Source organism: Rhopalosiphum maidis, chromosome 4 (assembly GCF_003676215.2).
Source record: "Rhopalosiphum maidis isolate BTI-1 chromosome 4, ASM367621v3, whole genome shotgun sequence".
In the NCBI taxonomy this organism is placed as follows: Eukaryota; Metazoa; Arthropoda; class Insecta; order Hemiptera; family Aphididae; genus Rhopalosiphum; species Rhopalosiphum maidis.
In genome coordinates, this window is record NC_040880.1 from 10,877,381 (window position 1) to 10,900,743 (window position 23,363).

Sequence of the window (23,363 nt, forward strand, 5' to 3'; positions counted from 1 at the left end):
AGTACGTATTCCGAATACATTCGACTGGGAGTTTTTGACAAATATACAAAATACGGGACACGCGACGATATGACGTTGTCGGATTCAATTATAAAAAAAAAACTAGACGCTTTATTTTCTGTAGATCTGATGGCAACCGCGTACGAGAAAAAAACAACTCTCGTTTTTCGCGGTCTGACAAATCCCCGCGATAGCCCTCTTTTTAATTTAAAAAAATTGCCTTAGAGGTGCGAATCCTCTGGTATAGGATTACCTGCTGTGTACCGAATTTCAGAGTCATGAATGCGATTGACATGGACGTAGATCATTCGCACACACGTCCCCCCCCCCGTATTGCATTGCCATTTACTGGTGTAGATTATGTCGTCGCGGCCGGTCACTATATCGGCGCGATTGATAATATCGTTTGCACGGCACTGTGCACAATCACGACAATATTACGTCAATATATAATGTCATTGATATTACCCAATAACAGAGTCGACGGACGATATCGAAGATAAACAGACGTGTATCCCCATCAATAGATTCAGATCATACCAACCAAATATAGGTACGCATCAGGTATAATATATGTTTTTAATTTAAATATAATTTGAATTTTTTTTTCTGTGGCCCTTCAGTGAAAATGTTCCAAAAACTGTTTTTTTATTGTTTGTTTTCTGTAATGTAAAATATTGAACAACTTTGGCTTAGAGTATCTTGAATTGAATTTTTTATTAGTTCTAAAAGTATCAAGTATCAAGTAAATATATTGCTATATAAATACCTACACTAAAAGGATATTGTACCATGTAGCCAGATATATACTTTTTATAGATCCTTTGTCTGAACCTGAATATGATATTTTTTAGAATTTTATTTTCGTAACGGCAATGGCTCATATATAGTATATATAATATAATGGTGTATGAATAATAAATATATTATATGCGACTCCACTGATAAGTACCTAATAGTTTATACTAATAAGTAATAATTGATTTCAATGATTAACATAATCACATACTTTTAACATAATAACATAGAAAGCAGAAAGAGAAAAATTATGGGTACTTATATTAAACAACAGGTGGAAAATATGTTTTAGTTAAAGAAAATTTTGTTTTTTTTAATATGACTTCCATTTGAAAATCAAAGATAAGCTTCAATAAGCTGTTAATCAATTACAACGAGGCTTGTTTAAACTTTTTTGAGTACCGTCTGTAGTTTTTTAGCATGGTAAAGAAAAGTTTTGAGGAAATAAGAAATTTATGTTTTAAAGTACCAATTGCTAAATAGGTTGATTTCTGGATAAATAAGCAATTTGATTTTTTTATAATATTTCCTAGTAAGCATCGACATAAAAAGTAAAAAATATTGAATTTTTGATCATTTTCAATAAATATACATAGTGTTGTATAACTACTTAGCTGTAGTTATATTGCCTATACATATGATAATTAACACATCTTATTATTTAGGTATATTGGAAAAAGACGCCTGGCATCGGTAGTTGTCAAAATGGTTACCGTTAAAAAATATGTATTTTCTTAAAGTTATCTGACTTTTATTGGTTTTTATTTAAATTTGGGTGTACCCGTTGAATTAATTTCCACTTTTCATGGTAACACAGTCAAATAAATGCACATTTTATTTTACATTTTTAAAGACTTAGTTCTGTGTATTCGTTTATGATAATGAAGTATTTATAATTTATATCATGATTTAATAAAAAAAAATAATACTTTCATAGTAATATCCATTTTTTATTAATAAATAATTAAAAATAATATTTTTTAATGCTTAAATGAATATACTTGCAATAAAAGTTTTTAGGTTATAAAGAGTAAATGATTAAAACTAATTAATTACAAAAACAATCTCTAAAACTAGGTATAACACTGTCATATTATATAATTTACTTATTTGGTTTTAAAAAAAAAATAAATGTGGTTCTTACTATGATTAGCAATATATTGGAAGTTGATATAATATTATAATACAATTTAAGATTTTTGTTATATAATATGAAAATATAACAATAAAATTGAAAAATAGCTACACATTTTTAAAAATCAAAATACCTTGTAAAATTTTTTTAAGTGTAATAATAACATCTTAACGCTAAGCATAATATAATAATACAATTTTCAAAAGACATTTAAATACACAAAATAAAACATATTATATTTAAGTAAATTTCATAACAATTATGATAAGATAGAAAATAGGAAAGTTGTTCGCTCACATATCGTGTAAAAATGTAAAAATGTAAGACTGAAAATATTAAGAAATTCGTCGACTAAAACAGGCGTGCCTGGAGTGTTGAATCTTAGGACCTATGACTTACCACAATATATTATCATATATATTACCTTTTTAAAACCACCCACATTTTATCCAATTAAGGTTATTATAATTTAATGTGATGACATATATTTGTATTTTGTAGGTACCTATATATTAATTATACTATTTATACTACACAAAGACAATAAGATGTAATAATAAATGGATATAGGTTACTATACTGGACAAATTATGAGTAAATGAACGTGGTTCTATTTAGACTCATTTATAATTAATCGATAGAATATAAACATTAAATTAGAAAATATATTTATCCGTTTATAGAAGATGACGAGTAGCTATAAATTTATCTAGATATAAGTTCAACACTGGTTGCACGCACGCATTTTACAGAGCTACGAGTTGTATCGGACTCGATCGCAGACTTACGATCGTCGTGATTCGAACGATTAAAATATTACCAGCTATAGTTTTTAATAATATTGTATCATAGATTACGCGCGTGCCGAAATATATATTACATGGAATAAAGCCATTTGCATAATCCATGGTGCGTCTATTTTGTAAACACGGCGTGTAGTTGTCCTAGTGTTATACACACTAGGAAAAAAATGTTTTAGTATGCAACATAGTATTAATCGACGTGTCGACGCATTTATTAAAAATATGTGGTTTTTATTATTTAATATTTTCGATTTGCATTTGATTGTTTGTGTTATTCGTCAACGAATGGTCTGTGTGCATGTATTGGCGGGGAGGGGGATATAAATTATTGTTTATAATAATTAATAGTATGACATTCGACAATTGGATTTATACTACCTATAGTATAATAATATATAACTATGTTTAAAGTTCCAAATCCCATAAACCCCCTATATATTTATTATGCACAGCATATAATATTATCATTACATACATTATGCGTTGTTGCTAAATAATACGCACAAAACCATAAATATTCAGTTGCTATAAAATAATATTTTACATAAATTCATTAAGGTTGGTCTATGAATTCCTGTCTTAATTCCTAAATAATTTATGAATTCAAATTACCGAAAGTGCAGTATTCGAATATTTTAATTCATTTTAACGCTTTTTTCCTTTGTATTTTATATTATCTATCCGTTTCAAATCAACTCGCCTCAAATCTTTCTCTATTATATTTTCATAGCATATTATCTTTTATTTCCTCATTAAAAAAATACAACTTAAATCTACCTATAATTTCCTTCTAGTCAACCAATTATCGTATATTATCATAAGGCCGAATAACGTTTTACTATTGTTTACCAATATTCTTAAATAATATTATACTCAAACATTTTTTTTCAACATTCGAATAAATATAATTATAATTTATAGGCAAAAATAGAGCTCAGCTATATTTTATTTATTATAGACACCAAAAATACTTTACTGTTGTGCATGTATTCCTCAATAACCCTCTTTTGTCCAATTAAGTACTAAAAATTTCTGTTTTGAAGATACAACTAGCTAAGCCTTATCGATCTTCTTCAAATTCAAAATAAATGTGTATTGATGAGTAGGTTTTGAAAAAGTTGTGACTTTTAAAATTGACCATGAAGTCTTTTAGGCATTTCTTAAGTTTACAAACATAATTAAATAGTGATTGAAGACGTGAGTAAGTATGCTTTAATAAATTCCATCGTGCTGTGAATCATATATGCATTTTTATAGTTAATTTGTCTAATTTTCACGTATTTGACATAAATATAATACTATACCTACTATAATTCTAACATGACAAAATTTAAAATTTTAATTGCCGTAGGTTATTATTAACTTGAGAGTACATATACTCAAAAGTTCAAACAATAGAAATGAAACTAACAATGTAGGTATATTACTCAACGAATTGAAGATACATATTATACTGCTCCATCAAACAAATACATTAAAAAAAAATAGTTTTGTATGTATATACTTTAGATGCATATACATTTACTACTCACTCGTGTACATATATATAAGAATTAAGAAGCATATCTATAATTTGAAATAATTTTTTTTCAATAGTATATTGTTTTATTTATAAGTTTGAAATTAAAAAAAAATAATTAAATAATATTTTTTTTTATAATACTAAACCATATTATACCTATATTATATTATTATAGCCATCAGATATCGTCATAATTTCAATGATTTTCGATGTGAAGTTGTGTAGTTCTTATGTATTAGTTATTACTAAACTTTATTAGTAAAACACTAATATGATGTAAGTATATAGGTAGGTACTAAAAATAATATAATTGAACCCAAGGTATAATATTTATATGAAAAAAACAATACAATTCGACGGTATACCACTTTAATAGCCAGTAAGACAAGTTGGAAGGTAACGTACTTAGACCAGCATTAATACTGCTGTTATGCAGTGTTGAAAATTTCATCAGAATTCCAATATAATTTCCTAAGAGCAAAATATAGTTATTCACATAACTAGACACCTACATGTTTACATTATATTATAATAAATAATAATAAATGGCACGCAGCACATGTGTATATGTGATATCATTTGGCTACACACAAAATAGTAATAATGAACGATGATCGCGTGGCATAAAGTGGAAACCAGTTTCAAGATCGACATATGAATCGCCATTCGTCACTATATACATAGGTAGCTGGTAACTGTTATTTACCATTTATATTTTATACTACCAAACAAACCTATCTACTTACTACATCTAATAGTGTAACCTACAGGTGGTCTTACACAGTGGTGCTTCTATTAAGAATTAGACATTATTTTATTGTTATTCCTTAATATATGTTTTTTGAAAATATTTTTTTTACTATTACTAAAATGTTTACATTTGTAACTTGATAAATACCAAAGTAAAATAATATATTTTGAACATTCCAATATAATATAAAAATCATACACTAAACCAATATTATATTGTATGTAATTATATATAGTTAAAAGTATTAATATATTTTATAAGTCCCATCATTAAGTGCACCACAAAGCGTTGGAGCACTATTTGCTGGTAATTTAAACAATTAAGTACTTATAGGCTTATAATAACTTAGTATAGGTACTAAGGTACTTACTGAGCACATATAAAATAAAAAATTTATGTCATTACTAAAAAAAAAAATAGAAAATCTGATTTAACTATAAGAAATCAAAAAATTATTTTGTATTTAAGGATAGAATGACCAACAGTTTATAAAAGAATCACTCTGTATAATATAAATATACATATATTTATATAAATCGTTTCCCCACTGCGGTTCGGATCTTCTTCGCCGACCGAACGAGTCCAAGGCCAAGGACAATACGATCCGGCGTTCGAATTACAAATTATATCGACGTGTGCTTGGTAAGATACACATATACGTCACTTTATAGTGCGGCGTGCGTGAAGCAGGTCGCTCTCTCCTCTCGATCGCCCGATCGAAAACGAAAATAATATCAAACGTGCGCGGAGCACGAGAAAGACAATAATTTCATTGTAAAGAGTACGTCTGTGTGTGTACAATATTATTCGTGTGAAAACCGTTTGTGCCGTTCTCTCTACCGTGTCGCGAAAATCCACGAAATTCTTCCACGGAACGCTGCAAGCACACGATTTATAAGGTAGAAATAATAGGTACCATGACGAATATCAAGACAGTTTTTGTCACGGGCGGTGCGGGATATATCGGCAGTCATTGCGTACTGTCGCTGCTGGAAGCCGGTTACGACGTGGTGGCCATCGATAACTTCGCAAACAGCGTCGGCAAGGAGCAGACCGCCGCCAGCTTGGACCGGGTTCGCCGCATCACTGGCAAAGAGATCGCTTTTTATAAGTGCGACCTGTTGGACGTCCAGCAGCTGGACAGCATTTTCGACAAAGTACCTACATATTTTATATTATTATATATACGTTAGTGTTGTTATTATTATTATTATTATTATTCTATCGAGGCTCATTTAGCACCGGAAATTCTTAACCCGCAAAAAAAAATTATTATATTTGAAAAATATTTTTTGCCATTCAAATTAGTATTTAAACGCCCTAGTCTTAAGTCCAAATCTACACAAACCAAACCATCATGCGTTCGTTCTCAATTTGGTTTTAAAATATTGTGTTATTCTATATGGACAACATTGTTTTTTTAAATAATATAAAATTATATATATGTTTTTTTATTACTAACCTAACCTATAGGCTATAATTGAATTGATCTGGCATTATATGAGACTCGTTTATAATGGTAATATTAATTACCAATTATCATAATCGATTCATGACTGGCACGGAATTTAATGCATTCGAATTTTGTAATATTATTTCACCGTGATTTTAAGATCATTCTTACATAAGATGTAACTTAGGTTACATGAAACTATGTAATATAAAATCAATTATAGGATAAGTATCTATTTAAACGACGATGTACCAATAATAGTTACACTTTGGTAGAACGCGGTCCACCTTTATATTATAGTAGGTTAGGTACCTACCAAGTAAAATACAACTGTATAAAAAAATAACATCAATGCAATAAAAATATATATTTAAACTATCAAATTTACCATTAAACACTAAAATTGTTGGTATAGATTGATTAGGTATTTTAAAAAATATAATAATTTTTAACACACAACACAATCTCCCAGTGAGAAAATCTAATAAAAAACACGATTGATATGGAACATGTGTAAATATGCTGACAAACACCACTTGCCCGCACCAATGATAAATATTCCGTATAAATAATTAACATAATATTTGATCCAACACAAATTCGTATTATTCGTTTATTATACAATGCATAAATCCAAATATTGACTTATACGAATGTTTTTTTTTTAACATCTGTGAAAAGTATTGAATGATGGAGCCCATTACCCGTTTATAATATTATAGAAGAGTACCTCTATAATAGGTACCGTAAACTTAACCATACATAGGTAGACACCGAGTTTGTTTAAAAATCAATACAGAAATAGCAAAAACTTTATAAGGATTTAACAGGATGTCAGAATTAAGAAATCGACGTGAATCAAAAATCATACAGAAACCATAATAGCTACAACAATTAGAAATGAATATTTTAAAACGTTAAAGCTTTAGGGCAGCGTATTATATTGATGTATATTTGTATTTAAAACTGCATGACATTTTTAAATGAAATACCTTTAAGGTTGAAAAGTTAAGTGATACAATGTCACTCCTAAGTCATTCTTATAAAGTAATTTAAAAATATTGAAAACACATGTGTACCGTTTAACTTGATAACCGTTAAGATATCAAAGTTGAATTTTTGAATTCAAACCGAACATATGTAGCAAAGCAAGTTGTTATAGTTTATTTTCAAATTAATGACAGTAGGTAGGTAGTTTTTGTTATTTACGTAAGAACTACGTGTTAAGTATAAGACATTTTTTATTCAGTCAAAATTGTTTCCAATTTTTAGAAAATATTCTATATTCTGAATTTTAGAGTACTTTTTGATAGACATTTTCGACAAGAAGGTATTCAAAAATAAAAATATTTAAATTATTTTTGAGTTTTTAGAGGGACTAGAAACACTGTTAAGCAGGCTACCCTCCATTATCAAAAACACTGAGACAAATTTACTAACATAATAATCATATGTTGTATAGGCATTTTATTATTTTTGAGGGGCTATTATCTACCCATGCGGTGCGTAATAATGTCTTATTGCGTAGAATTCCGAGTCTTTTCGGATATAATTACTTACATTAAACAAATCAATCTAACTATATAATATTAAAATGTTACTATTACACCATCGTTTTATATGATCGTTGTGAACCGATGTTATAGCATAAATTCGACTGTGTTATACACTTTGCTGCAGTGAAATCGGTCGGCGAATCGATGAAACAACCTCTCATGTATTACAAGAATAACATAATAGGCGCAATGAATCTTCTGGAGGTGATGGCCAATCACGGATGTTACCAGCTAGTGTTCTCCAGCTCATGTACCGTTTACGGGAACCCGTCGTTTTTGCCCATAACTGAAAGTCACCCAATTGGCAATGTCACCAATGTGTACGGCCGTACGAAATATTTCATCGAAGAGATACTCAAAGACGTCGTTAACTCGGAGCAAGTAAATACCTACTGATCAAATAATATCAATATAATAACTCTAGTCTAAAAGCATCCACATAATATTATACAACTAGTTTGCGGTGTGTTGATTTGACGTCACGAATGAAACGTTTCGGTTTTTTTATGTTTTATATAAAAAGAAATGGAACATAGTGAGCCTGAGATACTTTAATCCAGTAGGAGCTCATTCGTCGGGATTGATCGGGGAAGACCCAACGACAAACTTTTCAAACTTAATGCCATACATAGCGCAAGTGGCGTTAGGGAAGAAACCCAAGTTATCGATCTACGGTGGGGATTATGCAACCCCTGATGGCACCGGTACATATCATTTATACTTTACACGTAATACAACAATGTTCCGTTATTAGTTTTTCATAAATTCTATTGTTTGCAGGTATAAGAGATTATGTTCATGTGATGGACTTGGCTGAAGGGCATGTAGCAGCTTTAAAAAAATTACAATCAAAGCATGCACATTTACAGGTGACTAAAACTAAAAAATTCAATGTTTCACACTACCTATATGATTTCATATATGATATATACAAATTGACATCATAGGACCATAAGAAAGTGTGTTTATAAATTACATTTTTACAAAATGTATTATGCATTTTTAAGTATTTTTGTTATAGGCGCCTATCAGAGCAATTTATGTTTTAATCCAAGGAAAAAAATATATAAATAAATAATATCAACATAATCAAATATTATTAAAATAACAAATGTATAATTTATTGAGATGCATTTATTATTATTATATGTTAATTATTATTATGATTACAGATTTATAACTTAGGAAGCGGACAAGGAACTTCTGTATTGGATTTTGTAAAAACCTTTGAAAAAGTAACAGGTGTCAAAGTACCATATACAATTGAAGCACGCCGCGAAGGTGACATAGAATCAATGTATGCCAATTGTGATTTCGCAAAAGTTGATCTTGGTTGGACAGCTAGATATACCTTAGAAGATATGTGTATGTTAATATAGAACATTGATAATGTAAAATAAATATAATATAAATAACACATTATATAATATTATACATTTTAGGTAGAGACTTTTGGAAATGGCAAACCATGAATCCAAATGGTTACAAGTCAAATGATACAGCAAGTATGAATGGTAAAGCAGACAGACATTAAATTACCTTTATTGTTTAGAATGATGGTCAGTGTAATATGATCTTTTTTTTGTTTGCCCATACTAATAAACATTTGTCATTTTTAAATGCAGCTAAACAACAGTAGAACAATTTAGAATATTCTTCAGGCAAAGATGAATTGGCTATCATAGTTTTAAGCCATTCAATAACCCTAGAAGACTATAAAAAAATTATTTTAACAAAGAAAAACAAATTGAACAAATTATTCTTACCTGCGATGTATTTTTAGAATATGTTGCTAAAGCAACAGGAAAAACTGAACAGTTAAGTTTTCTGTTATCAGTGAAATTCATAGTATTATATCCTGATAATGTGACTATAAGATTAATGAAAATTGAGCATAATACATCAAATAAATCCTGAAATAAACATTTAAAAACTTTACAATTAGAATATTTTGTTAAAATAAATATGCACAAAAACTAAAAATGCTACAAAAATAAATAACAAATGAAACATTTTTTATAAATTAACAATACTAACATTTGTAAAGGAATTCGTTTTCTTTATGAAACTGGTTAAATAAATCATGAAATTAGCTATAAACTCATTGTGATATGGAATGAACATTTTGAGTTTAAAGACTTCAATAACTGTATCATATAAAAATTGGTGATTTCTAAAAAAAGAAAAAATATATATGACTTAAAATAAATCTTTAGTGGTTGTAATGAAAAATAACTGTACTTGAAAAACTGATTGCATGCTTGGACACATTCATTCAGTGAATCGAAGGACGTGTTACTAGAAATAAAATTCTGTGCACTGCAAAGAATTATAAACTTCAGTAGCATTGATTCTTGAACTGGATACGGTCTTAAATTTTTTAGCATTTCAGTTGGCATGGTTAAGCAGCAACCAAGGAATGCATAAAGTATTTCCTATAATTAATCAAAATAAATATTTTTGGTCTTATTTTTTGAATATACAGACAAACTTTATTATCCAAATTTATTGTACACCAGATATTTTGTAAAATATCACAAATAAAGTGTACATTTTCCATAATTGTTTGGGGGCTTTGTAATATTTGTTTAAATTCTGATAAAATATGGCATAACATGTCAACATCTACAACATTTAAAATATTTAAAACTAAAATACAATCTATATACATGCAAATAAATAAAAATGCTTATTTATTTAAAGTAATAGTAACTAAGCACCATACCTAAATTGTTGTTAGAATGTGTTTTATGTATGTTATTTAAAGTTTCATTGACTAAATCTGTCACAAATTGCTTTTGTAAATCATGAAAAATAATATTGGAAACTTTATATAATACTGTAACCAGTAATTTAATTTGATTTGTCTGAAAAAATATTCAATATGATTTATAAACAAAAAACTAAACAAATATTTGAGAGTATGAACTTTACATCAAAATTTGTGCGATGATCATAGCATTTATGGAGAAGTCTAAATGCTGAAGTAGATTTTATTGATTGTTTTGCTATTAACATAACTGATTCTTTCCAAAGTTTATTGCTGGGCCCTTCAATCACATATTTTTCTAAAAAGCCCCAATCAAATGGATACATTTGTTTATCAGCACCATTAATCACAGCTAAACAAGCCACTTTAGTATCTTCATCAGCATCTAACATTTGTTTTCGTTTAGGAACAATAAATGACATTAATCCTCGAGCAATGCTATGATCAGAAAGATGTTTTAAATTTTTTGGTTCATCTGTAAATTAAAATTAAATTAACAGCATACCAAAAAACAATATTTTATTATAGCACTAACTGTCTGATTGGACTCTTATTATGACATTTTTTTCCAACTCTCGCCTAAGCCAAGCTGATAACATCACTTGAGCTTCATTGATAAATTTTTTGTTAATACTTTGTAGAAATTTTACCCAACACTCGCCTATATTAACAATACATATTTTATTAATAAAAAAGAAAGAACAATTGATTGAATGACTAATAAACAAATAACAACACTGTTACCAGGTATAGGTCCATTAAATAAATCCAATTTTTCTGAATCCTCCAACTGTGTTACAACTTTGGGATAACTTTGAAATATTTTTGGTAAAACATTAAAAGGCATGGTTTCTAAATCTGTGCCAGACAAAGCCCTAAAACATTAAAATTAAAATTGTATAAAGGTTTGGGGAATTTAAACTTACTTGAGAGCACATTTAACGGTATTATCATTGGAGTGTAATACCATAGACCATAACTTTTGGAAAAAATCATTGCGTTTTTCATGTTCTGTTATTTGATTAGATGAAACCATCAATAAATTACAATAGCTATACAAATACAAAATAAACATTAAACATCATTAGTTTTTTTTTTCATCATAATTTTAATTCAAGTTTACTCAGATCATACCTAGATATAACAGAAGGATGGTGAATGTCTAAAATGGTCTTATCAATCATATTTTTAAGAGATTCTGGATTCAAGTACTCAGCATGACACAAATCGACTAAAGATTCAAATGTCAATTTCATTGGCAAGTGCATAGAGTGTTTTATATAAAATCCAAACATTTGTTTCAAAATAGATACTAAGTCTGAATTAGGACTAAAAATAAAATGTAATTTTACAATCAGTATTTGTTCTATACTTATTTTTGGTGTTATTATTACTTTGATTTGACCATTTTTCTAATAGTATATGACTTAACAACATTCCACTGCCATCCTGGTTTATCTTTTGATAAACAATACAATAAAAATCTGTAACACCTAACTTCTGTTATCCATAGATCATAATACATATCAATACTTAATTTATTCAGTGTTTCGTCGTTGCTATTTTCAAAACGTTTTATCAAACTTATTATTAATGAAATGTTTTCCTGTAAAAGATAAATAAAATTAATATATAAGTGTAAGGTTTAGTAGACACTGCACAATGTCTTAGAAAAATATATTAGTAAGAAAATGTCTACAACTTAGAATTATTTTATATAGCGCACTGTAATTGTGTACACTGTTAAAAATTAATACAATTAAATAGTAGATATTTTAGACTAAGAAAAACATAATATAATAATTCAATCCGCGATTTGAAATTAGCCATTTATAAATTAGGAATCTTTTACTAAATTTTCTGTAATAAATTTAATAGATTTTTCCTCAGCCTACAACACTTATATAAAGAAAATGTTTACATTTATTTAAACATTTTTTTATTATTATTTAAAGGATTTATTACAATGTAATAATTAGGTAGTATAATTAAATAAAATTTGGAATTAACTGTAATCTTTCATTGTGATTGGTATTTCAACTAAATTATAATGAAACAAAAAAGTAAAAAAAAAATCATCAAATTATACAACTAATCAATGTTTTTATACCCTATGCTAGTTTTAATCTACTGGTAAAATTAGAAACAATTTTTAAATGTTTAAAGGCAATTATAATGAAGTTTTTGATCAATGGCAAGTGCTTTGAAATTGGAAAACTCAATTGAAAATTAATTACGACAATAATTTTTTTTCTGTTTAAAAAATAATGATCATTAATATTTATCAGTAAAAAAAATCATTAGTTATTTGTACATTTATTTCAGTGTAGATATATAATTAAATATAAATGTATTTATTATTCAAATATAAAAATAATAAACTAACCGGTACACAAGCTGCTGTAGGTATAACTTTCATTAAATCAAATCTAGCATAATGATTTATTTCTAGATCCATAGAATATGAAATTAATGGCAACAAAAACTGTTTATTTAATAATTTTAGTATAGTCTGTTGTTGAGAGCGATCACAGATCTTACTTAAATAAAGACCTGCCAAATAAAAATTAAATTGAGTATCATTTAATAAATCGCCAGTATGATTAATCTCAGACAACCATTTTGAGGTAAACTGCTTGTTACTAAACTCTGGACATAATCTAAAAAATCAAAATAATTAATAGTTAAGTTAGTTTATAGGTTTATACATTATATTATAATGTACATTCAGCATAGTTATACAAATATGCTAATAAAGTGTCTTACATTATCAACGAGTATGATGTCATTAAAAATGAATCACTTGATAAAAATGTGTGTAACTTATGATTATTGGCACATGACTTGGATATAGCAACTAAAATTATAAAATAAAAGATATAAATATATTCATGAAATCTAAGCTAAAATCGTACTGTCAGAGTTAAAAATTGACAAAATCATAGTCATTTTTTCATTATCAATTAATTTTGTATTATTCCATTGCAAAATGCTTGCCACGACAGTCTGTGCAATTATTTTATGGCACCCATACTTTTGAATAATATTTAAGCCTAAAAGAAAATTACCAAAATATTGTAAGTGAAAAAAAACTATTGAGGAAAAAAAACAATGTTTATTACAAAAGTCGATAGTTTTGTATACAAATTTTGAAGAGCATAAACTTAGAGTTCTTGAACAACATAGCAATGAAATATCAGACGCGCATGGGCATAATATCAAAAGACTATTCAAACGTTGGAACATGGCAGTTGGATCAAAACCATGTGAAATAAGTTGGATTGTTGTTTGAATTACACACAAACATAAATTATATTTGGTTTCATGTAGTGTATCCGGCATTGTGATACAAAATTCTTCTAAAATGTTGTATAGAAATAGAATGTCATCCAGATTATCTATCTGTAATAAATAATAACCACAAACTGTAATAAAAATATGACAATATGTAAAATAATAAATTCAGTATTGATATATATTTCACCTGTAGCCAAGAATAAATTTCAAATAATAAATCATAATCAGATGCAGAGTTGACTATTTCAACAAATAGTCTGACAAACATAGTACGATGATTTGATGATGTTTGAGACAAGAAAATGAATTTGAATAATCGTTTTGTGACATTTAACCAGCCTTTTATAAATCTAAAATATTAATTTTAATTCATAGTAAGATTTACTCTTTAAAATTTATACATAAAAGTATGAATTAATTAAAATAATTTATTACTCATAATCATCAAAATTTGTACTGATTTTTATGTGAAACAAAATTACATGCCATTCTTCAATACTTTCATCCATTATTTTTATTAAAATATCAACCAGAACACTGATGTTATTGTTGTTAATGTCTTTGTTTTTCAATCCAAAAACTATTAATTCAAATATTTCTTGTATAAATCCAGTTCTACATTTAATTTGAGGATTTAGGACAACTAACCAGTCAATTAACAATTGGTTTTGATAGTTATTGGACATCATGAATGTACACAAAGCTCGTAATGTTGTAGTACTGATGATTGGATTTGGGTTACAACAGTATTCTTGAAGGAGTAACATTTCAGGAATCTATAATCAAATGAATTACATGAAATTGTTAATGAGTCTTAAATTAGTTAAATTTATATAATACAATCAACTTTTGGTAACTCAAACCTAAATATAAATTTAATATAATTAATAATTTTATTAAAATGCCATATTTTTAATAGATTTTTTATATCTCAAGATGTTTAATATTTCAATTTTTTAAATCTTCATACATTTTTAAATTACCAAGAGTCAGCTGTATATCTGAGTATTAATCTTAAGTAGTACCTAGTCGTGTATAGTTTAACCTGTAACCTCAGTATTTTTGTATATAATGAAACACAAGTATACATTATTGAAAATAGAAAAAGAAATAAAATAAAAATGAATAATTACATTTGTCATGTCTGAACGGTTTCCTTTGATTTTAGACTTAATCATATTAACTAGATTGTCCGTTGCCTAAAAACAAATAACATTTGAATTAGGTAGGTATTTATAAGTCTAATAAACAATAATCATTGAGTTATATTTACAGCAGTTACTGAAATTGTATTTCCAGAGTCTATTTTTCGTTTGATCTCAGTCAAAGTATCCATCGTAAGATATTTTGTATATTATCACAAAACAATCTATACACACAGTACTATTTGAGTGTAAATGCTGTAAAATATCAACAATTATTTAGAGCTTAAAAGTGGTAAAGAATAACGATTCAAGTAAAATCTCAAGTACAATAAAAATACCTAAATATTCCAAGCACCTAAGCTAAATAATCAAGTAATAAGTAATAACAAACTATCAACATTTTACAACAGTATCACAACCATAATCTCAACTGTCATAACCCAGATACCGCGTGTTTGATAACAATCACATCTGATACTTTGAAAATAAAATAGTAGTTTCCCAATATGAGTACATGATATATAGAGTAATTACTGATTTTTTATGTTTGTTAATAATAATTAGTTTAGAAAATAATTTTTAGAATTATGGTTAACGTTTTTACTTGTTCGATTTAATTCATTTTTGTTAATTTGTTATTAGGTTTTTATAAAAAAAAAACCTGAACATAGATAATTAAATAATATGTTTTAAGAACTTTTGAAGTACTTATGTACAATAATTGTATTAAATCTTTTATTAAACGATTAGATGTTTAGATTGCGTAATATGTTACTTTCTAATATTTGTTCAAAATGTGAAACATCAAAAAGCTTGGTATGTTTAAATATGATCTCAAATAAAAACACATTTACTGTAGACGACAAAGTACATAAATTGGAAAATTCAATTTGTAACTACCACCATGATGCATTAGATGCATTTACGAACAGTCTCGTTCTAGAAAATATGACGAAATGGAAATCAAACAATTTTGTCTGTGAAAACAATAAATTATTAAGAGTCAAATCAAATTCTGTTTTTGAACTTTGCGATGATCCAGACCATTTAACGACATATCTACAGCAATGCTTGGATGGCTGTTCCCAAGTCAGCGAAAGTGCGTTAAATCAATTCAGGTTAACAATGGCAAGACATGGCAAAATTAATGGTTTAGTATTAATCGAGAGACTCAACAAAAAGTATGGAAATTGTATTAAGGAATCTGAATTACAAATGAATTTTGCAGAAGCATATTGGACAAATGGTAATTTGCATAGCATGTTTAAAATTTTTGAATCGTCCTACTCTATAGAGTCTACAAAAGTCAATCACGTATTAGAACCTATTATTCATACTATAGTCAAATCGCACGGTGCTGCATCAGTAGTTATGGTTTCAAAATTTGTCAACTCGATAGTTATCAAATATGGAGATTATCATCCAATGTGCATCCTGTGGAAGTATTTATTTTTAAGTGAATTATATAATGACAACCTTGAAGCAGAAAAATTAATACAAAAAAATACTAATTTAATAGAAAATATACAGTACCTTATACCAGCTCTTACAAGAAAATTATTAAAAACTCATAAAATTGATTATGTTCAAAAAATATTAATAATTTTATTAAAGCATAAACAAATGAAGCCTTATCAATGGATTTTAAATTCTCTGTTTGAGTATTATTGTGAGTATATTATATTTATAGTTTAAACATATTTTTTATTGAATTTTTATTTATCAACTATGTATTTTTGAATAAATAATTTTTGCCAACTACCAATAACAATATAAATATTAGGTTACCTATTATAACAGGTTAACTGCTATGTTATTTTTCAGTATTTTGTATGGGGTCCTGGGGAGGTACATATACACTCCTATTTTTCCAATAAGTTATTGTGTCCCATAATTGGTACATTGGTCTTGATCAAAAAGTGACTTGTATATCTATTACATAGAGTAAGAATATCCTAATAAGGTAAAATAAGGTATATGTAAATATGATTTAAACATAGGGGTATATTCCGTAGCCCATTAGACAAACAAATTCATTAATTTCATTACAAAACCATCTTATAATTACATATTAAACTAATAATAATAAATATATTAATATAATAATATATTTTTTTTATTAATTTTTAGATTTGCTAAAGTATAATCACTTTTTTATGTTAGCTTGAATGCAAATGATTGATGTACCATAAATGGTACACATAACAGTTAACCTGATAATATATTCATACTATTTAAAATAAATAGCAAATTATTTTTTAATTTAATAAAAAAAATATACTAATTTATGATTATGAAATATGCTTCTCCTAAAGGCTAGGTTAGGCTTATAGGTGAAATATAATATACTTTTCACTGCTTGCCCCCCCTCCAAAAAAAAAAAAAATTACTTCATTAATATTAAAGTGTAATATACCAATATAAAAAAATATTTAGTAATTTAACATTTTACATGTTAATTTCATAAAATTACTTTAATTAAGTTAACTATGATGAGGTTGTTATGAATGATAGAAAGCTGTGTAATAGCCAATTAGTCACCAGTTATTACTGATAATAATTATGTTATGAAAAGTATGAATAGTATGATACCTATGTCCTATTCTAGTGAACATTAATGATCGAAATACAAATTTACTATAAAAAGCATGAATTAATTGAGCTTTGTAGAATTTCTATTCATGATTTAGTATTTTATTTGCATAAACAAATATTTAATCTGAGATTGAAATAAATAAGAGGTACATATTCAATTAATTGATATTTTTATTAGAGTGGTGTGTTTTATGCTATACTGCTGTGGTATTAAGTTTGAACACCACCATACTTATAAATTTACTTAAAGATTAGATACTAGTTTTTATTACATAAAATAACAACAATTTAATTAAAAAATATTTTATTGTTAAATAAATGTTCATAAAAAAAAAAGAAAAAAAAACATTAATAATAATTATACATATTTGTACAAGTATATTATTTTAATAATATAAAAATAGTTTTTATAATTGACAATTTAAATATTATTATTCAGTCAGTATTGATTTAAAAAAAATATATTTTTTATTTATATTTTAGACACATTAGGAAATGTTCGCCAATGTAAAGAAATTATGAAACACTCCATTGAACTCAATGTACCACTAACGGAAGCACAGCAATCACGTTTAATTAATAAGGTGTTCAACAACAAACATCAACAAAAAATCAACAAGGAAGTGACTGCGACTATATTTAAACTTATGTTTTAAATTAGTATGATATTTGTCAATACAATTTTTTTTTTCTGAAACCATATAGTTATATATTGCTTTATATTTTATATCATGCTAGTTAAATTAAATAATAATATAATAATAAAAACAATATTTAAAATGGTAACACTAACTGTAATACTGTGATTATTGAATTCTTCGGATTTTTTTTTTAATAACAGCTGGTAGTTTAATTACAGAAAAAAATACATAAAAAACAAGTTAGAAAAAGTGATAATAATTAATAGTTATAATTATAATGTAATAAAAATAAATCCATCCCATTCAAACATTAAAAATTGACTTATGTATAAATTCTTAAACATTAACGACCCAAATGAATAATATTATTTGGTCTTTTTCATTGTAAAAATAAATTATTATCAAATATGAATACTTTGAAAAATAAATATAATAGACTAATATTTAATATTAACTAGACATTGAATAAATTAATATTGATAAGAACAACTTAACAATACTATTAACAAGGTATCACAAATATATAATTCGGATATTATATAAAATAATAGATCTATGGTTTTAGTTTGAATTATTTGATAAGGTTAAATAGTATGTTTTTACTAAAATATAAACAATTATGATGATAAACTCTTGTCAAATTAGATGATTCCATGAACAACAAACATCATAGAAAATGTTAGTAAAACAAAGAAATTACTCATTTACATGGTAAAATCAGTAGAATTTCGGCTGTAAATTAAACAAAAATGTATTGTAAGTAAGTAGAAAAAGACTCATTTTATCAAGTACATACTTGCTCTGGTGTTGTAGTTGACGGGACAAAATTATCATCGTCATCAGAATCATCGTCACCAGAAGATTCACTACGATCTTTTAAGGCTATAAATTAAAATGTATTATTGAAGAGACAAAAAGATTTTCAATAGGTAACTAATAATATATATACATACAGTTTCTAAGATAGTTGAGGTTAGTACTGTTTTGTTGTGCTTTATCTCTAGATAGTTTATCAAAACAATTTAGGCAGACACGCAATTGTTTAGTTGATTGATTTGGTAATAAAAATCGTTTACTAGAACATGGACCACACACTACAGTACCACAGCTACGGCAATGATGCTGAAACCCAATGAAAAAATTACAATTTTAAAAAGTATAATAGAATATTTATAATTTTTTTTATAGTGCAATTACTCTTCGATTGAGGACTGTGAATTGAGTCTTTTTGCAATGCATACAAACATTGGCTTCAGAATCTGGAACCCATACTGCAGCATGGACTTCTACAGCTTTTTTACCACTCTTTCTTAATAGATCTTCAATACATTTATTAATGTGTGCCATCCATTCTTGTTTTTCAGTGGAAGTGGCCGCATAGACAGCAAATGACTTAGACGCCGTCCGAATTAACCAACCGTTTCTTAACTCTTAACATTAGGATACAAAATGATACATTTATTTTAAATATGTTAATAGTAATTAGTTGAGTAACACTTAGTAATTGATTTCGTAACTTACGCCCTTCATCTTGTAAAGATTCCAATTTTACTTCTTCTAATGGTATAACATGCTGTTTGTTATACTAGAACGAATTTATGAACATTAGTAAATGGTTATATACTGTTTATAATTATATTTACTTTTTTCTTATTTATAAGTATATTTCCATAAACTAGAATATCGTTGAATAAAAAAAACTGTCTAGGTTTTGGTTTTTTTCGACAAATTTTTGTCAATACACCTTCACCCACTAATACACGTCCAGGAACGGCTAAGGGCTGCAATGATAAATATAGAAACGTATCGATAACGTAAGTGTATAATAACACAACTAAGTAAGTGTAATGTTATTGAGAAAATGTAATTTTTTCAAACACTCAGTAAATGGGATTTCACTTACTTGTCCTGAGCTACCGAAACAACTCTCGACCATAGTAATGCGACGAGCATTTGCCTCGCTATTTACTGAAAATTCAAATAATTATTTACATACGGATAAAAGTTAAATTTCAAATAAAAGAATGAAATAAAATAGGTATTGCTCACCTAATCGGTCCACCATTGTTTGAGCACTATTGCAATCCACTGTACGGTCCAAAATAGCCAATAATATGATAACAGATAATTAGTAATATATAACAAATAAATACTATTCAAGGTCTACAACGATTACTATAAAAGGAAGTAAATTCAAAAATAAAAAATTTATACTTCCCAACAGTCCTAACCAGTTAACGATTTTGAAAACAATAAGGTCCGTGTCATAACTCACAATCAACATCACAATGTTTATCAAATTCTTATCATTTTGACGTCATTGTCGTTTCATTATTTCGTATTCCACACATACTACACATAATACACGAACATTATTATCGTACCTACTATGCTTTTGCTGTTTACACAATCGCCGCGTTACAACTTTCGAGTTACAATCACTGTTGAGTGTTGACACTATTTAACGCCGAAATGTACCGATTTTTTGTTGACGATAAATTATAATAAATAATGATTTTTACATTTAGCTAGTTAGGTTTATCGTTGGTATTATGCACCTATTACACTATTTGTGTGCTATTATTAGTATAGCTTATAAGTTCAAAGTAAATATTGACAACTGACAAGTTGTGTAGAGAATACGTTTTAATTGTTTACCCACTTATAATGTTATAGGTACCTAATAACGACTATGATTTATGTGAACCATTTAACTATCGACATTCGACGTAATGTTACGACTGCACGAGTGACAAGTCGTATTGTCGGACAAAATTAATAAAATGTTCACGATAAATTACCGTAGGTACATTTTACAAATTTTTATAATCATACGAAGTACATACATTATAATAATTTACTGTTTAATATAATATACTTGTTTGGGGGTTGACCGTTTTTCTCGATATTCTAACGAGTCCACGTGTGTACGATATATTTGCAACTGTTTTACTATTGTCCTAGGCAATCGTCGCGTACTCGTGTTGCACTGTTGTACGCAGTATGCATTATGCAGTTTACACTATAGTATAGTGCATTTTCACTTTTCAGCGCGCTGTGCACGCTGTGTGTCTGCGTATCGCGTTCGAAGATAATTTATGTTAATGAGTTATTATCGTCTATCGGCCAAGAGTCCGGGACGAGTGGGACGTAATTAGTGCCAATATTTAACTTTAACCTCAAGGCACGATTAATTATTATAAAGTACTATTAGCACATTCATAATAGTTTTATTCCTTCTAATATTCCTATTCCTAGTTTATAAAATGTCCAATTGAAATAACCAAGACTTGTACATTTAATTTACGATGAGGCCCTTCGTAATAGTTGTTGTTCTTACAGCAACTCGAAATCTTAAAATTTCACCTACATATTAGGCATTATGCACGATTATTATTTTTTTACTTACTGTTTTAGTTATTTTGTTGTAATTCTTATTGTAATTAAAAAAATATTATTCGTGAGGACTTAAAACATCCACCACTACATAATATTTAAACAAAATACCTATATAATAATATATAGGTAATATATATTATTATTATTATTTACTATAAATAGGTACTTACATAATGCCATAATGGATATGTTCAAAATATTTAGATTAGTTTTAAGCTATTTTCACAACAGAATAATTTAAATATTTAAAACTAATCTGTTTTTTTATACCGCGAGCCTATTTACACTGTTTTACGACACCTACGTTGATATTGAGTATTGACTTTTATTTCTTTAGTATGAGCTAATCAATGACGAGGTTCAATCAACACCAGCATTAACCGATTTTTTTTTTTTTTTATATCGCATCGAGTGTGATACATGGGAAATATGATTAGGTATACCAGTTTAACGGAAATTCGTTACAATTGTGTCGTGTATTTCGGCAAGTCATATAAACAAATGACCATATTCACACATCACACATTATGTAATAAAAAAACCTTATAACGCTGTAAACTAAAGACGTAGATATTCTGAAAAAAATGGTAAATTTTTGAACTAAATTAAATGTTTGTGTATTATGCTTAAAGGATAAAACTCTTTTTATCGGTTTTTTGTACAAAAATAATAACTATATAATTACAATGGTTATAATACTGTCAATACTATAATTTTATCATACTAAATGTTATTGTTTTTTTTTTTTTTACTTATACCGTGATAAAATATAATCAAAGTGGTGTTAAATTTGAATATCAAAATACAAGATCGATAAAATAATTATCTCGTTCTTGTTCTCTTGATAAAATAAAACAAGTTACTGATTAATGAATGAATGATGAATAATGATTATTATATCTTATTATTTTATACAGATATTAAAACATTTAGTGCTCATTATATACGGCGTATCACGTATGCCTATTATACGCGTATATAAACCATATAAATATTAAATTCTATCAACTACTTTAATTATAAGTTCATTAAATTTTCATTTGGTCAATTGGGGTTTATTTATTTTAATATTTTTCATGTATATTATACATTTTTAATTTTATATTCCCATGCAGAATATTATTCTGTATATTTTGATGTATCAAAATCATACTTCGGACAAGAAGTTTGTTAGTTATAAGTTATAACTTATTAGTACCTACTTATAACGAGCAAAGTAGTGGATCAACATTTTGGGAGGTAAAACTATATACTCTGCTTTTCTAATAATCTTTAAATACTTATAACTTATCAACTAATCGTTTCAAATTCAATTTTAATATATAAAAGTACTCCAAAAATAGTGTGTATTAGAATAAGGAATTAAAAATGCCTTTTGTCATTAAAGGGTACGTTTTTTAAAATTATTTTGACGATTTAAAATTATATGAAAGAAAACTATTTTCAAAAATGTCAACAGTTTTTGAAATAATGAGTATCATACGTTAAAATATGTGTT

At 27.1% G+C, this 23,363-nt stretch overlaps 4 protein-coding genes across 6 annotated transcripts; 2 read left to right on the forward strand and 2 right to left on the reverse strand.

Moving 5' to 3' along the window:
* The first annotated feature begins 5,660 nt into the window (after positions 1-5,660).
* On the forward strand, positions 5,661-9,956 carry LOC113550139 (UDP-glucose 4-epimerase-like). Of its 2 annotated transcripts, XM_026951816.1 has the most exons (7): positions 5,661-6,166; positions 8,109-8,399; positions 8,542-8,722; positions 8,799-8,887; positions 9,191-9,383; positions 9,461-9,577; positions 9,644-9,956. In XM_026951816.1, exons 1-6 carry the CDS (start codon positions 5,927-5,929, stop codon positions 9,550-9,552), a joined length of 1,086 nt encoding a protein of 361 aa, XP_026807617.1. In that variant the 5' UTR covers positions 5,661-5,926; the 3' UTR covers positions 9,553-9,577; positions 9,644-9,956. The 2 variants fall into 2 exon arrangements, with proteins under 2 accessions (XP_026807617.1, XP_026807615.1); XM_026951814.1 differs by having other exon boundaries at positions 9,461-9,648.
* LOC113550137 lies at positions 9,133-15,642 on the reverse strand. 2 transcript variants are annotated; one of them, XM_026951811.2, is made up of 22 exons: positions 15,569-15,642; positions 15,359-15,485; positions 15,219-15,284; positions 14,521-14,861; positions 14,273-14,435; positions 13,911-14,190; positions 13,704-13,841; positions 13,555-13,645; positions 13,175-13,448; positions 12,183-12,394; positions 11,923-12,117; positions 11,715-11,840; positions 11,533-11,663; positions 11,324-11,449; positions 10,953-11,263; positions 10,744-10,885; positions 10,510-10,643; positions 10,260-10,453; positions 10,056-10,191; positions 9,785-9,931; positions 9,558-9,731; positions 9,133-9,369 (listed from the first exon to the last, which is right to left on the reverse strand). In XM_026951811.2, exons 2-21 carry the CDS (start codon positions 15,419-15,421, stop codon positions 9,579-9,581), a joined length of 3,423 nt encoding a protein of 1,140 aa, XP_026807612.1. In that variant the 5' UTR covers positions 15,422-15,485; positions 15,569-15,642; the 3' UTR covers positions 9,133-9,369; positions 9,558-9,578. The 2 variants fall into 2 exon arrangements, with proteins under 2 accessions (XP_026807612.1, XP_026807613.1); XM_026951812.2 differs by lacking the exons at positions 15,219-15,284; positions 15,359-15,485; positions 15,569-15,642 and having other exon boundaries at positions 14,521-14,665; positions 14,734-14,861.
* A 169-nt stretch (positions 15,643-15,811) lies between these two features.
* Positions 15,812-18,770, forward strand: LOC113550138. Its single transcript, XM_026951813.1, has 2 exons — positions 15,812-16,899; positions 18,309-18,770. Exons 1-2 carry the CDS (start codon positions 15,981-15,983, stop codon positions 18,479-18,481), a joined length of 1,092 nt encoding a protein of 363 aa, XP_026807614.1. The 5' UTR covers positions 15,812-15,980; the 3' UTR covers positions 18,482-18,770.
* Positions 18,771-19,055: 285 nt separating this feature from the next.
* Positions 19,056-20,759, reverse strand: LOC113550140 (pleckstrin homology domain-containing family F member 2). The gene is made up of 8 exons (XM_026951817.1): positions 20,516-20,759; positions 20,370-20,434; positions 20,110-20,247; positions 19,988-20,051; positions 19,664-19,896; positions 19,420-19,588; positions 19,263-19,348; positions 19,056-19,198 (listed from the first exon to the last, which is right to left on the reverse strand). The coding sequence occupies exons 1-8, from the start codon at positions 20,529-20,531 to the stop codon at positions 19,184-19,186; spliced, it is 786 nt and encodes a 261-aa protein (XP_026807618.1). The 5' UTR covers positions 20,532-20,759; the 3' UTR covers positions 19,056-19,183.
* Positions 20,760-23,363: the final 2,604 nt, after the last annotated feature.

Coding starts and splice junctions, on each gene's coding strand:
- LOC113550139 (XM_026951816.1), top strand. CDS start 5,927: ATGACGAATATCAAGACAGTTTTTGTCACGGGCGGTGCGGGATATATC. Junction 8,400..8,541: donor ACGTCGTTAACTCGGAGCAA/GTAAATACCTAC, acceptor TTATATAAAAAG/AAATGGAACATAGTGAGCCT. Junction 9,384..9,460: donor ATATACCTTAGAAGATATGT/GTATGTTAATAT, acceptor TATACATTTTAG/GTAGAGACTTTTGGAAATGG.
- LOC113550137 (XM_026951811.2), bottom strand. CDS start 15,421: ATGGATACTTTGACTGAGATCAAACGAAAAATAGACTCTGGAAATACA. Junction 14,862..15,218: donor ACCGTTCAGACATGACAAAT/GTAATTATTCAT, acceptor ATTTGATTATAG/ATTCCTGAAATGTTACTCCT. Junction 13,842..13,910: donor ATACAAAACTATCGACTTTT/GTAATAAACATT, acceptor ATTTTCTTTTAG/GCTTAAATATTATTCAAAAG.
- LOC113550138 (XM_026951813.1), top strand. CDS start 15,981: ATGTTTAGATTGCGTAATATGTTACTTTCTAATATTTGTTCAAAATGT. Junction 16,900..18,308: donor TTCTCTGTTTGAGTATTATT/GTGAGTATATTA, acceptor TTTATATTTTAG/ACACATTAGGAAATGTTCGC.
- LOC113550140 (XM_026951817.1), bottom strand. Junction 19,897..19,987: donor ATCTTTACAAGATGAAGGGC/GTAAGTTACGAA, acceptor CCTAATGTTAAG/AGTTAAGAAACGGTTGGTTA. Junction 19,589..19,663: donor TCACAGTCCTCAATCGAAGA/GTAATTGCACTA, acceptor ATTGGGTTTCAG/CATCATTGCCGTAGCTGTGG.